This window comes from Neoarius graeffei, chromosome 10 (assembly GCF_027579695.1).
Source record: "Neoarius graeffei isolate fNeoGra1 chromosome 10, fNeoGra1.pri, whole genome shotgun sequence".
Taxonomy (NCBI): Eukaryota; Metazoa; Chordata; class Actinopteri; order Siluriformes; family Ariidae; genus Neoarius; species Neoarius graeffei.
Window position 1 is genome coordinate 76,706,176 of NC_083578.1, and position 15,062 is coordinate 76,721,237.

Sequence of the window (15,062 nt, forward strand, 5' to 3'; positions counted from 1 at the left end):
CAAGGAACAATTGATCAGATTTTGATGCAAATCTGGACATGTGGCCTGGCAGAGGTATACACTCTACTGAGTGCCCTTCGAGTTATCATCATGCTTTTCTTTGTTTCTATGATGGAATATACTAGTGCATCTCAAAAAATTAGAATACCATGAAAAAGTTCCTTTTTTTCATAATTTAATTCAAAAAGGTAAACTTTCATATATTCTATATTCATTACATGTAAAGTGAAATATTTAAAGCCTTTTTTGTTTTAATTTTGATGATTATGGCTTATAGCTCATGAAAATCAGAAATCCAGTATCTCAAATTATTAGAATATTCCCTAAGATCAATCAAAAAAAGGATTTACAATACAGAAATGTCCAACTCCTGAAAAGTATATTCATTTATACACTCAATACTTGGTTGGGGCTCCTTTACCATGAATTACTGTACCAATGCGGTGTGGCATGGAGGTGATCAGTCTGTGGCACTGCTGAGGTGTTATTGAAGCCCAGGTTGCTTTGATAGTGGCCTTCAGCATATCTGTATTTTTGGGTCGGGTGTTTCTCATCTTCCTCTTGACAATACCCCATAGATTCTCTATGGGGTTCAGGTCAGGCAAGTTGGCTGGCCAATCAAACACAGTAATATCATGGTCAGCAAACCATTTGGTAGTAGTTTTGGCACTGTGGGTAGGTGCTAAGTCCTGCTGGAAAAGGAAATCAGCATCTCCAAAAAGCTCGCCAGCAGATGGAAGCATGAAGTGCTCTAAAATCTCCTGGTAGATGGCTGTGTTGACTTTGGACTTGATAAAATACAGTGGACCAACACCAGCACATGACATGGCACCCCAAATCATCACAGACTGTGGAAACTTCACACTGGGCTTCAAACACCTTGGATTCTGTGCCTCTCCACTCTTCCTCCAGACTCTAGAACCGTGATTTCCAAATTAAATGCAAAATTTACTTTCATCTGAAAAGAGGACTTTGGACCACTGAGCAACAGTCCATTTCTTTCTCTCCTTAGCCCAGATAAGACACTTCTGACATTGTCTCTGGCTCAGGAGTAGCTTGATATTAGGAATGCGAAAGTTGTATCCCCTTTCTTGAAGATGTCTGTTCGTGATGGCTCTTGATACACTGACACCAGCCTCAGTCCACTCCTTGTGAAGCTCTCCCAAGTTCTTGAATCAACTTTTCTTGACAATCCTCTCAAGACTGCGGCCATCCCTGTTGCTTGTGCACCTTTTCCAGCCACCCTTTTCAGCAATGACCTTTTGTGGCTTACCCTCCTTGTGGAGGGCATCAGTGATCATCTTCTGGACAACAGTCAAGTCAGCAGTCTTCCCCATGATTGTGGTTGTGTGTACTGAACTAGACCGAGAGATGCATTGTGTTCATACTGTTTTACTCAAACTCGAAATGAAATATTGTAATATTTTGAGATGGTTTTTTTTTCATGTTTTTGTACTGTATGCCATACTGATTAAAATTAAAATAGAAAAATGCTTGAAACATTTTAGTTTATATAATATATAACATTTTCACTTTCTTAACTAACTGATGGAAAATATTGAACTTTTTCACAATATTCTAATTTTTTGAGAAGCACTAGTAGACCATATAGCATGTACTAAAAGGAAGAGTGAAAAACATACAATGTACAAAGAAATCCTGATTTGTCCAGTGCAAACATTTCTATTATTTCTATGCAGGCACCCTATTTTTTTTTCATCCAATCTGTTATCGATTTCTATTTTATGACTTCTACATTATCGAGTCAGGACAAAAATATTTTAGTGTTCCAAATATTCATTTTCCAGCACAAAATTAAATGTTTTGTATCTGAGCAGCATATTACATCAGAGACCTCTTTTCAGATTAAAAAAAGAAAACATAATGAAGGCTGCTGGGTTTTGGTGCAAAATGAAGAAGCGAGTGTGACAAAGTGTCCAGAAGAACTGTGGCTGGTTCTGTAAGATGCTCAGTAAAACCTACAGCTCATTTCCTTATCAAACTGCACTCCTTGGACCTGAGACTGCTATTTAAAAAAAAAAAGCAAAGGGTCGTCTCACACCAAATATCAACTTTGTTTCATTTAGTATGGCTTACTGCTTATAGTTTTTTTTTTTAATGCTGAAACATTTAATTTCATTATTATAAGCAATTTTTGGTCGACAGCATTTCTTTACATGTGCCTAAGACTTTTGCACAGTACTGTAGGTTGAAAATGATTTGCAAGTCATGACATTCTGTTTTTATTTATATTTTACACAGCGTCCCAACTGGCACGGTGGTGTAGTGGTTAGCGCTGTCGCCTCACAGCAAGAAGGTTCCAGGTTCGAGCCCCATGGTTGGCGGACGGGGGCCTTTCTGTGTGGAGTTTGCATGTTCTCCCCGTGTCCGCGTGGGTTTCCTCCGGGTGCTCCGGTTTCCCCCACAGTCCAAAGACATGCAGGTTAGGTTAACTGGTGACTCTAAATTGACCGTAGGTGTGAATGTGAATGGTTGTCTGTGTCTATTGCCGCTTTTCCACTACCAACACGGCTGAGTTGGGCTGAGCCGTGCCATGCTGAGTGGGGCTGTTGGAGTAGCATTTCGACTACAACCGCGCTGAACCGTGCTGGCTGGAAGTGGGTGGACACATTGGGTGGAGTTAGCGAAAGTGGGTGGACGTCACGTGATGTCGTTAGGCGGCGTAAACCGTGACATCAGTGACCTTTTAAGCAGTAGTCTCACGACCCGGATAGTAAACAATAAACATGGAGTCGTTAGTGTTGCTGGTCTTGGTGCTGTGGCTTGTTGTCACCGACAACGCCAACAGATACTGGCAAGAGCGTATAGATGAGGCGAGGTGCATAAGGCTTCAGAAATTCTCGTAATTCGTAATTTTTCTTCTTCCGGGTTTACGGTGTTTACAGATCCCAGCGTGCTCGCGGGGCGTGTGTGGGCATGTGAGGACACTCCTCCTCACCAATCAGTGCACAGGGGAGTGTCTGCTCACGCCCCTAGCCCCACTCGGCTCGGTTTGGCTCGCTTCAGCCCCACTCCAAAACCGTGCAAGTTTTGGGTGCTAAGCAGGGCTGAAGCGAGCTGAGTCGTGCTGCTCTGAGGTAGTCGAAACGCGAGCCGTGTCGGGCTGAAGTGAGCTGAAAAAGGGTAGTGGAAAAGGGCCATTAGTGTCAGCCTTGTGATGACCTGGTGACTTGTCCAGGGTGTACCCCACCTCTCGCACATAGCTGGGATAGGCTCCAGTTCACCTGCGACCCTGTACAGGATAAGCGGCTACAGATAATGGATGGATGGATGGACAGCGTCCCAACTTTTTTGGAATTGTGGCTGTAGGAAAATAAAACAAGACCCCAATTTTCTATAAAGGCACTGTTAGATAAAAAAGGTTTAAGATTTATGCTTTTGAAGTTCCTCTAATGCATATATGCCGACCCTTGACTTGAAACCTAAGCGCAGTAAATAATTCAGTTCTTGGTATACAGCAAGATCACATGCGTTACAACCCACCAAGTTTCCATGCTAGCCTGACTTATTAAACCATCTCCAAGTTCTCTTTGCTTCCTGCACAAATCCCGCTTTATTTTTTCACCTTTAGTTAAATTATGTATGACACAAGAACTAAGAGTATCATTTCTAGGTCACAGTAGTGGGGGAAAAAAAAAATTGCACTTAACTCCAGAGTTGCAGGCTTAAGGCCCATTGAGTTTGTGCTCTGAAACTGAGTGTAGATGTTTGTTGTTCCCTCACACACATTCGACAGTAACATAAAAAACAAGCTGCTACTGGAAGGCTTGAGTTTAACACCGAAACTGTCAATACCAGCAAAAAAAATGGCACCAACACGTCTAGCAAAAATGGATGGTATATTTTTTGAAATTTTCTTCTGAGCAGAAGCACTTTTAAAAAATAAGCAGAAGAATAGAACGGAAAAGCAGAAAAAAAAGTTTTTATTACATCAAAACTGGAGTACAAAGGGGGGAAAAAAAACACCACATAAGCAATTCTTGTCCAATCATAAAACCTGTCGTGTTCAAAGAAGAGTGCATGTGAAGTTATGACCTAGTTGTAGCAGTTGACTTTTTTTTTCATAAAAAAAGACGACTTGTAAAATATTGAACGCCTTTTCCTTTATAAACGGGACTCAAAAAAAAAAAAAAAGCTCACAAACAAAAACAACAAAAACCTGTGCTGCATGACTTTTGCTTTGTAGTGATTCACTAAAGCATTTTTTTTAAGGTACAAAAGCTAAGCAAACTAAGTAGGACACAAGTTTTTGGATGTGTGAACACTAGATATGAGCACAGGAAGTTAATGTTTACTGGCAATCGCAAGCACCTCTGCTTGAAACTTGGAATTGGACAACTGCAAAGACAAATCTCCGACTTTAAAAAACCTTTCATAACATGTTTAGAATCCAGATCTGCCTTTACTGTATGGAGTGCATACTGACAAACCTATACATCTAATCGGTTGGTCATGACCAACGCTGACTATTGAAGTCTTTCCATTTGGTCCATTAGATGCAACATGTGGCTTCAAATGTCTTTCAATACAGGCACATGCTTTATATTTGTTCATCCCTTGCCCGGTTTGTAGATTCACTGCCTGCAGGTATCGTGGAAGGCCTCAAGGGTACGGAAATCCCTCCAGGTGGGAGGCAAGCCGTCTTGCAGAAACTTACCACAGCGCTGACATGGTGTCTGGAAAAGCTTGATGTAACTCCTGAGCCAGGTCTGCAGGAAAGAGAAATTAAAAAGTAAGACAGGTTCCCAAAACAAACTCAAAAGAAAACAGCAGATATAATAATTAAGGACAATCTCAAGCTCTTTACCACCATGATCATCAGTTTTCCCCTCGTGGCACGTGACTGGCCTTGGGGTGCGCCCGCTTCGGTGCTGGAAAAATGTTACCTAACAGGTGCGTGAAGTCCTCTTTGTGCATTTGTGCAGACAATCCTTAAACCGTTTCCGGTTGAGAGTATGTAGTGCGCGAGTTTACTGCCTCTTCTCTCCGGCGTTTTCTTTCTTTTTCCTCTTTACCTCACACTACTCTTCCTAGTGTGTGGTTTTTTTTTTTTTGTGTGTGTAAAACTCCTGTGTAAAGCATCCTTGGGTTTGTGAAAGTTCATCTCATCTCATTATCTCTAGCCGCTTTATCCTGTTCTACAGGGTCGCAGGCAAGCTGGAGCCTATCCCAGCTGACTACGGGCGAAAGGCGGGGTACACCCTGGACAAGTTGCCAGGTCATCACAGGGCTGACACATAGACACAGACAACCATTCACACTCACATTCACACCTACGGTCAATTTAGAGTCACCAGTTAACCTAACCTGCATGTCTTTGGACTGTGGGGGAAACCGGAGCACCTGGAGGAAACCCACGCAAACACCATGCAAACTCTGCACAGAAAGGCCCTCGCCGGCCACGGGGCTCGAACCCGGACCTTCTTGCTGTGAGGCGACAGCGCTAACCACTACACCACCGTGCCGCCGTTTGTGAAAGTTGCTATATAAATTGAACTACTTCTTCTTATTATTATTCCACTGCACATAGCAAGCTTCTGAATCTATCTATTATGAGCATACTCTGATAAGTTAATCGCTAGTTATTTGCATTACGGCAGCCATTGAGACCACCAGCTATTTCACTTCCGGTGAAACTGCTAAGAAATGTCATGTGACTGAAACCCAGCAATTGGGTTCTTCCAGACTCCTGGCCATAGATCACCTTGTGGCATTACCTGAATTAGACCTTCCACTTGTGATCTCCCAATGACTGGGCAAACACTTTAAAGGAACAGTCCACCGTATTTCCATAATGAAATATGCTCTTACCTGAATTGAGACGAGCTGCTCCGTACCTCTCCGAGCTTTGCGCGACCTCCCAGTCGGTCAGACGCGCTGTCACTCCTGTTAGCAATGTAGCTAGGCTCAGTATGGCTAACGGTATTTTTTGGGGCTGTAGTTAGATGCGACCAAACTCTTCCGCGTTTTTCCTGTTTACATAGGTTTATATGACCAGTGATATGAAACAAGTTCAGTTACACAAATTCAAACGTAGCGATTTTCTATGCTATGGAAAGTCCGCACTATAATGACAGGCGTACTAACACCTTCTGCACGCTTCGGCAGCGCATTGATATCTGAGCTCCGTATCAATGCGCTGCCGAAGCGCGCAGAAGGTGTTAGTACGCCTGTCATTATAGTGCGGACTTTCCATAGCATAGAAAATCGCCACGTTTCAATTTGTGTAACTGAACTTGTTTCATATCACTGGTCATATAAACCTATGTAAACAGGAAAAACGCGGAAGAGTTTGGTCGCATCTAACTACAGCCCCAAAAAATACCGTTGGCCATGCTGAGCCTAGCTACATTGCTAACAGGAGTGACAGCGCGTCTGACTGCGTCTGACTGACTGGGAGGTCGCGCAAAGCTTGGATAGGTACGGAGCAGCTTGTCTCAATTCAGGTAAGAGCATATTTCATTATGGAAGTACGGTGGACTGTTCCTTTAACATTGCCAATTTCACTTGCATATTATAAATGACAAACTAACTGTATGGCAGTATGTGAGAGTTCAAGATGGGGCCGTGCTCCAAGTATCTCATAGGGCCTGAAAATAAGGCCAGAAAGAAAAAATTCCTGATTCACTGATAAGCAGCTTACACCTGACTGACTGGCCTAATTGCATTGGCATAAGCAGCATGACCATGGTATGGGGCCAAGATTCCTCACAGCAGGCATGGGCACATACAAGTACACCCCAATGATCTGAAGGCTGGATCACCTCTACAGTATGTCCCAACTCAACTGACACAACACAAGCCAATGTCTGTTTACTGCGCCCTCACAAAACCCACTGACTAATTCACAAACCTCCCCCCACTGGCCTCAAACCTGACCCCTCAGTGCACAATTGCCCCTTTTCCACCAAAGCAGTTCCAGGGCTGGTTCGGGGCCAGTGCTTAGTTTGGAACCGGGTTTTCTGTTTCCACTGACAAAGAACTGGCTCTGGGGCCAGAAAAAACGGTTCCAGGCTAGCACCAACTCTCTGCTGGGCCAGAGGAAAGAACCGCTTACGTCAGCGGGGGGGCGGAGTTGTTAAGACCAACAACAATAACAAGACTGCGAAAGATCGCCATTTTTAAGAGACGAGAAGCAGCAGCTGTACAAACGCGAAGTCATCCATTATTATTATTATTGTTGTTGTTGCTGCTGCTTCTTCTGTGTTGTTTTTGCTTCGATATTTGCGCCAAGATTTATGCAAACGTAGCGACGCAACTGACGTATACAGCGACGTAACTGACGTATACAGCGACGTAATGACGTGGCTTCCCTTAGCACCGCGAGCTATGGAAAAGCAAACTGGTTCTCAGCTGGCTCGCAAGTTGAACGAGTTGTGAACCAGCACCGGCCCCGAACCAGCCCTGGAACTGATTTGGTGGAAAAGGGGTATATGAGATTTCCTCCCATCCTATACAGTATTGCGTTATGTATCTGTTATTATGTCTAGTCAAATAATTGCCTGTTAAATCATTTCTACAAACACCCACAGGATCATCCAGATGTTCTCAGTCTGAATTCTGAACCATGTTCCATGTACTACACATTTTTGTTCTCCCACCTCGAGCTCATTCAACTCAACTGGTATTTATCACAACCGTCACGAGCCAAGCGAAGAACAGAGAGGTGTCAGACTGAGAAGCAAATTGGTCCTAAACTGTGCTTAGTCATGATCTCTGTTGAAAAGATGCTGAACACCTTCTCAGAACAGCTGACATACTCGAAGACTACACAAGTGCCCACATTCCTGACTCAGACACACGACTTTTTTTTTTTTTACCACATACAGTTGGACAAAACACATACAGGAACAGAAGCGCTTTCTAATACTGGTTAGATACAATTACTGGTATCACATGGATAAAAACAAAACCAAATGCACCCAGGTATAAAAAATAAATGGAAGGCCTTGGTTACACTCAAGTGTTGACTTGGGAGGATTCTCCAGCTAATGGGAGAAAGACAGAACGAAGAACCCTGAGAGTAGGGTAACCAACATTTCAGCTCTTTCACGCCTTCATAAATGACACTACTTGTGTTTATGTATCTAGCTAACATGCTTATTTCATGAATACATATGGCATGTTCGACAACTGCTCACTCATATTAATCCACAAAAAAAAAACCTCATGGTGTGGGATACCAGAAATTGTTGGTCATCAACTTGGCCTAGAGGAATGGCGACACTGAGGCTACATCCACACGACAACGGCAACGAGATTTTATTTAAAAAAAAATATCGCGTCCACATGGGCAACGGATCAGTAAAATATCAGGTACATATGGCAACGCAACGCTTGCTGAAAACGATGCAATACACATGCCACACCTCTAGGGGCACTGTAAGACGGTCCCATCGGAGACACCAGAACAATAGAAGAAGTAGGACGCATGCGCATAAACCCCTTCTTCTACCCGGCGTGAAGCACTCACAGGAACAAACACACAACAACAAGAAGAAGATGGCTGCGACTACGCGAGGAAATCGTGCCTTCTGTGTGTACAAATTAGTTTTATTAGTGTGCATAGTTTTAATTCTCATCTCATTATCTCTAGCCACTTTATCCTTCTACAGGGTCGCAGGCAAGCTGGAGCCTATCCCAGCTGACTACGGGCGAAAGGCGGGGTACACCCTGGACAAGTCGCCAGGTCGTGCATAGTTTTATATAACTTAATTTTCTTATTGTGTGTGAACATTTTGAAAAGCATTTTTATATAATTTATATAACTTTTTATATTGTGTGTGAACATTTTGAAAAGCAGTCTTTTTGTACCTCTTTTTATACCCAGTCATGTTAATGACCTATTGCCAATTGACCTAATGAGCTGCAATTTGGTCCTCCAGCTGTTCCTTTTTTGTACCTTTAACTTTTCCAGCCTCTTATTGCCCCTGTCCCAACTTTTTTGAGATGTGTTGCTGTCATGAAATTTCAAATGAGCCAATATTTGGCATGAAATTTCAAAATGTCTCACTTTCGACATTTGATATGTTGTCTATGTTCTATTGTGAATACAATATTAGTTTTTGAGATTTGTAAATTATTGCATTCCGTTTTTATTTACAATTTGTACTTTGTCCCAACTTTTTTGGAATCAGGGTTGTATATACGTGTGTCTCTTAATGGGTGAATAAAAGGCATCGAGTTAAATATTATTGTAGAAAGGGGCTTTATGAAGTTCAGTCCATTTACTTGCATTGGTTTACGGGGAAGATTTGCCACATCCAATATGGCGGACACTCTGACGTATCCCAGCAACGGGGCCACCAGCTCAATGCGGCGTCTATGTTTATATGTCTATGGGGGTCATACATCCATTTGTGGCCCATCAGCTGGCCTTTCCATGTTCTCTTCAGGTCAGTGCTGTGCCCCGTCACAGGTCACTCCTGTATTTACCCCAATGCTAAATGCCCAATTGGCCAGCATTGTGCTGTTCCAGTTTGTATTGTTGCATGTGGTCCAGTCATAATAGTCAGGGCAATGATCTTGGGTCCTTTCATGCCATTTCTTGTAAGTTTAAGGGCCCAGTCCCACACCACCGATAACTATAACTACAACTATGACTATACCTATGCCTGAGTTTAGTTCCAGTCTGGAGCAGTCACACCACAACTATAATCCTGACTATATCATTAATTGGCCCTGCCACTCAGGGAAATAAATGCATGCAGCTTAGGAATAGCCATGGAAGTTTTTTCCCCTCAAGTAGTAGTACATTATTTTGGGTCATACTGTACAGCCTGGGCTTCAAAACAACCCATGCACACACTCCGGTGGTTGATGTAATACAGATAGGTCACAGACTACGGAAATATAATAAAAAAAAAGATACAAAATACGGAGTGGTTATGGATTTTAATACGGCTGCATCACGGATGCTAATAATTTATGGACTGGTCACGGATGTTTCAGTATATTACAGATCGGTTACCGATTTCATATGGATGATGCATCACGGATAAAAAAAAATAAATAAGAAGTCTAAAACAAGTAAATGTTTCGACTGTCAAAGTTCATAATTAAAATATCTTACCTGCATTTATATGTTTACTTTATTCATTTACTATTGATATTTTGCAGAAAATCACATATCCGTGAATAAAAGATCCGTGCTTTGTATTATATTTTTTATTTTCCGAGAATCCGTATTCCGTGACTTCATGATGCAACAAGGATGTACAAAGATGCCCAGGAAAAATAGCACATGCTCAGACATCACCACATCACATGTAAACAATTATTTGATTGGTCAGGTGTTTTATCGGATCAGGTCCAGGCCTGGAAAAATGGCTCCAGAAACAAATCTCAGTGATACGGATAAAACCAGGCCTGGGCTATACCGTAGGTATCGTTATTGGTCTGGTATGACCACCAACCAAATAAACTGCAGGGGACCAATTTATTTATAATTATCATTAAAGTTGTAGTTATAGTTCTCAGTATTATGGGATCGGGCTTTAATTGTGAACTTCAAGGATGTCCTAGAGGGGTGGCATGGTGGTGTAGTGGTTAACATTGTTGCCTCATAGCAAGAAGGTTCTGGGTTTGAGCCTGGTGACTGACGGGGGTCTTTCTGTATGGAGTTTACATGTTCTCCCAGTGTCTATTGTGGGTTTCCTCCAGGTGCTCTGGTTTCCCCCACAGTCCAAAGATATGTAGTTAGGTTAACTGGCGACTCGAAATTGCCCGTAAGTGTGAATGTGTGTGAGTGCGCAGAAAGGAACCGGCCACCCTACTACTGCAATTCTGGCCAAGCCAACCAAACATGGATTGGGTTTGGCAGTGAAGACAACGACAATGGGATGTCCTAGGCTGCCTGGGGTCAGTTATGGAGGACAGGCTACTGTCGAGCATCCCATTTAAGAAGAAGAAAGCTTTATTTATTTGTCACATGCACACTTCAAGCACAGTGAGATCCATCCTCTGCATTTAACCCATCTGAAGCAGTGAACACACACAGCAGTGGGCAGCCACACTACAGCGCCCAGAGAGCAGTCGGGGTTAGGTACCTTGGCTCAAGGGCACTTCAGCCCAAGGTCACCCCACGTTAACCTAACTGCATGTCTTTGGACTGTAGGGGAAACCAGAGCACCCTGAGGAAACCCAAGCTGATACAGGGAGAACATACAAACTCCACACAGAAAGGCTCCCGTCGGCCGCTGGGCTCGAACCAAGAACCTTCTTGCTGTGAGGCAACAGTGCTAACTGAAGCAAGATGGGAAAAGATAATCCATGAAAGCAATGTTACTCCATGTCACGGGTGATCTAGGGGACCACTGATGAACCTTGTCCTCCCTCCCTGCCTATTTATGCACGGTATTTTGCCAGCTTAAGATTCAAACTTTGGTGTTTTGGTGATGTAATTAACTCAGGGTTTCCCCAGGTTTGACCACCATAAATATAAGACCTTTTTAAGACCACTTAAATGAGAATTAAGACCGACATCGCACCCATTGTGCGGTCGTAGAACACCAGATCAAATTCCCAATAATGACAAATGTTTCAAGTAAAAATACTTTTATTATAAAAGTTATACACTTAAGTCATTATGTGCATTGCTTGTCAAATCTTCACATTCAAGACAAGCAAGACCGAATTTTGTTATGTAAGGCGTTTTGTTTTTTCCACAGGAGAATGTTGTAGCGACTTCCGAGTCTGGGAACACAGCCTTAAAGAGTTCGAGCCCTCATTCGAGCTGTACGAGTGGTGTTCCGTAATTGTTTTTAAAATCCAGAGCACCTCTGCCCGAAGTGTCGGGGTTCCACCGACACCCATCATGCCACTGCTCGGCCCTTGTGTTGTTGCTAGCCTTGCCGATGTCGTCTGGCTTGGCTGATGCTGCTGATGTTCGACAGTGGTGCTAGTGCCAACTCCAGGTGCATTCGGAGATTGAACCGTGCAGAACTGAACGATGGGCTGGTGGCGGTGGAGGGCAGATGCAATGTGCTTTGAGGTCTTCATGTGAGACTCTAAAGCGAAATGACCTATAGTGGACAACTTGAAGGTCTTTCGACAAACACAGCATCTTGCTTCAACGTCGCTTCCAGGAACCTCCCTCACCCAATCACAATATCTTTCATCTGAAAGCCACTGCTGATTAAAACGACACTTCCCCATGCTGCGATTCACAGAGTCTCCTCTCCACCACGGACTCCAACGATTGCGCCGGCACGAAAATGTATCAATATTGTTTCTTTCTTTGCGCTTACTCCAAGAAATTCACTGATGTTACGCAAAACCCACGTTTTCACATTGTAGAATAGTATGAGTAAATTTAAGACCTTTGTTTAAAAAATTAAGACTTGGGCAAAGCAATTTAAGACTTTTTAAGGCCTTAATTTTGGAATATTAAATTTAATACTTTTAAGACCCCGTGGCTACCATGTAACTGCTCCACCTGTGGTGGTTAATTTAGTTTCCTGTGACACTTTGCTACTGCGCTGTTGTTATGGTCCATCCGTTCATACCAATGGCTTTACAAATTCAACCCAGATATGGTTAAGAGTGTTTACTCTTGTATTATGATGAAATCTTTATATCCTGATGGGAGCAGTCTGACCCTGCTCCAATCCATAAAGTTTCACGGAATGGTTTGGGGGCTATGAAAATGATGTATGCCTTGACTATCACCAGATTTCAGCCCAACTGAAGACCTATGGGAATGGGAGATTTTGCAGAGACGCGTTTGACAGCACTTTTCAACACCATCATCAAAACACCAGCTAATATCTTTTGGAAGAATGCAATGCAGTTCCAGAGATTTGTAGAATTTATGGTAGTGTATTAAAGGACATGGGACATGGATTTTTTTCTGGGTATAATTATGTATAAAGGACATAAGAAATGCCATCTAAATCACTGCAGGGCGTCAAAAATGTGAAAATCATCACATTATTCAACTTTTTTATACATCAGCATAAAACAATGATTCGTTAATTAGCTAAGCGGTCACGTGACCCGTGACGTCACAAAAACTTTTCAAGGAGCCAGCGCTTGGGTATCTAATGTAAACAGGTTACCGAAATGGACACCATCGACAGTGATATTCCCGATGTTTCACAGAGATGTGAAGTTAGACCCTATCAATTCGAACCGATAGCTGGAAATTCACATGAACATGGATCTTGTCTTTACTCTGACGGGTCAGATGATTCTGAGAGTGAGAGTTCATTCAGTCCCCATGAAACTGAAAGCGGTCGGCTCGATAACACTTCCTGGTAAGTTAAAAGCAATTCTGCTCAAAGGCTAATGATCTGTTGAAAGAAGTATTATTTTTGTATCATACATTGAAAGTTCATCATAGATCTAGCTAAAGTCCGTTGCAAGCTAGGTTTTTTTTTTTGGCTGATATTTTTCGAGATTGATTGAGATACAATGCTTCCAGAGTCCGAGATGAAAACATTCAAAATGGTGAAACGAGTCAGAATTATGATAATCAATAATTGATACACCCAAAATTATAATACTAATCCTTACCGCATGAGGCCCATGGTAAAACCACACTTCCAGGAGGGGCTGCCGTCTGCCTCCCAAGCCGGGCCGAGAGCGCTCCTCGTTGGGCACGGCCAGGCGGGCGAATGCCCTGGTCCGTCCGCCCTGTCTAAAAAATAATGGTACAACTCCGAGTGAAGGTATCAATGCGCTGCCGAAGCGCGCAGAAGGCGTTAGTACGCCTGTCATTATAGTGCGGACTTTCCATAGCATAGAAAATCGCCACGTTTCAATTTGTGTAACTGAACTTGTTTCATGTCACTGGTCATATAAACCTATGTAAACAGGAAAAATGTGGAAGAGTTTGGTCGCATCTAACTACAGCCCCAAAAAATACCATTGGCCATGCTGAGCCTAGCTACGTTGCTAACAGGAGTAACAGCGCATCTGACTGACTGGGAGGTCGCAATACACCATGATGTTCAATGTACGTTAAACACTCTAAAAACGAAACAATTTTCTTGTCATCCAAGACACAAAAACTATTTTGTCGCATTCGTCATCATCACGATTCACACTTCTCCATATTCATCTACCCGCTTGTGCTGTGCCCGAAAGTTTTTGTGACGTATGATCACGTGACAGCGGCTCTTCCGGTTGTAAAATATGCATATCGGAGCTCGAGCAGAAATGCCATATAATCACGAATATAACGATTTTGCTGAATTTAATAGGTGATTTTGTATTTGTTGATGCAATTATTTAATTTTTTTTTTTTAAAGATTTTTTTGGGGGCTTTTTTTTTTACCTTTATTGGATAGGACAGTGTGGAGACAGGAAACGAGCTGGAGAGAGAGACAGGGAAGGATTGGGAAATGACCTCGGGTCGGAATCGAACCCAGGTCCCCGGATCTTTGGTATGGCGCCTTAGTCGACTGAGCCACGGTGCCTCCATTATTTCATATTTTTAATGGAAAGAAACTGATATAGCGTGCATTTATGTTCCATGTCCCATGTCCTTTAATGTATTAGTGGGATGTGGTGGCCTAACACCTTCCTAAGACACAAAGTTGTTGGCCCCCCCCCACTTTAATTTGTCACCTATCTGTATATGTCAAAAGTGAGAAGAGGCCGTGCAGGAGGAGAGAAGCAGAGCAGCATGACCGGGACCAAAAGGTGGAGTGTAATTAAAAAAAACACCAGGAAGAACTCACCATGAAGGAGCGCACCACCACATCAGGCATCTGGGGCAGCTGGTAGTGCAGCAGGGCTGTGGTGGCATGGTCCGTCACCTGGGCACAACAAACATCAGGAAATGTTGAAAGCAAGGGAATTAGGTTTCAGCGCATTAAGCAAAGTCATATAATTGCCGTCAAATTCTCTTCTGTCAGACTGGCTCTCTCTTTAACCGGATTTTCAAACTGTGATTGATGATGTTTGTCATTTCAAGTCACTCGCTGATGATCACAGTGTGTATTTCTGAGCACAGATTTGTAATTTAAACCGCCATCATCTCTAAATGATCTATAAATATAGATTTGTAATATAGCTTATCTGGCTCCAAGCAGCAA

General features: G+C 42.8%; 1 protein-coding gene across 1 annotated transcript in view; it reads right to left on the reverse strand.

The window, feature by feature from the left end:
* Nucleotides 1–3,927: 3,927 nt before the first annotated feature.
* Nucleotides 3,928–15,062, reverse strand: part of med27 (mediator complex subunit 27) — a 200,614-nt gene continuing 189,479 nt past the window's right edge. Inside the window, exons 7-8 of the mRNA XM_060930908.1 lie at nucleotides 14,706–14,783; nucleotides 3,928–4,730 (exon numbers count right to left, since the gene is read on the reverse strand). Coding sequence (XP_060786891.1) covers nucleotides 4,596–4,730; nucleotides 14,706–14,783 — 213 coding nt within the window. The 3' untranslated portion in view covers nucleotides 3,928–4,595. The remainder of the gene's footprint in view (nucleotides 4,731–14,705; nucleotides 14,784–15,062) is intronic.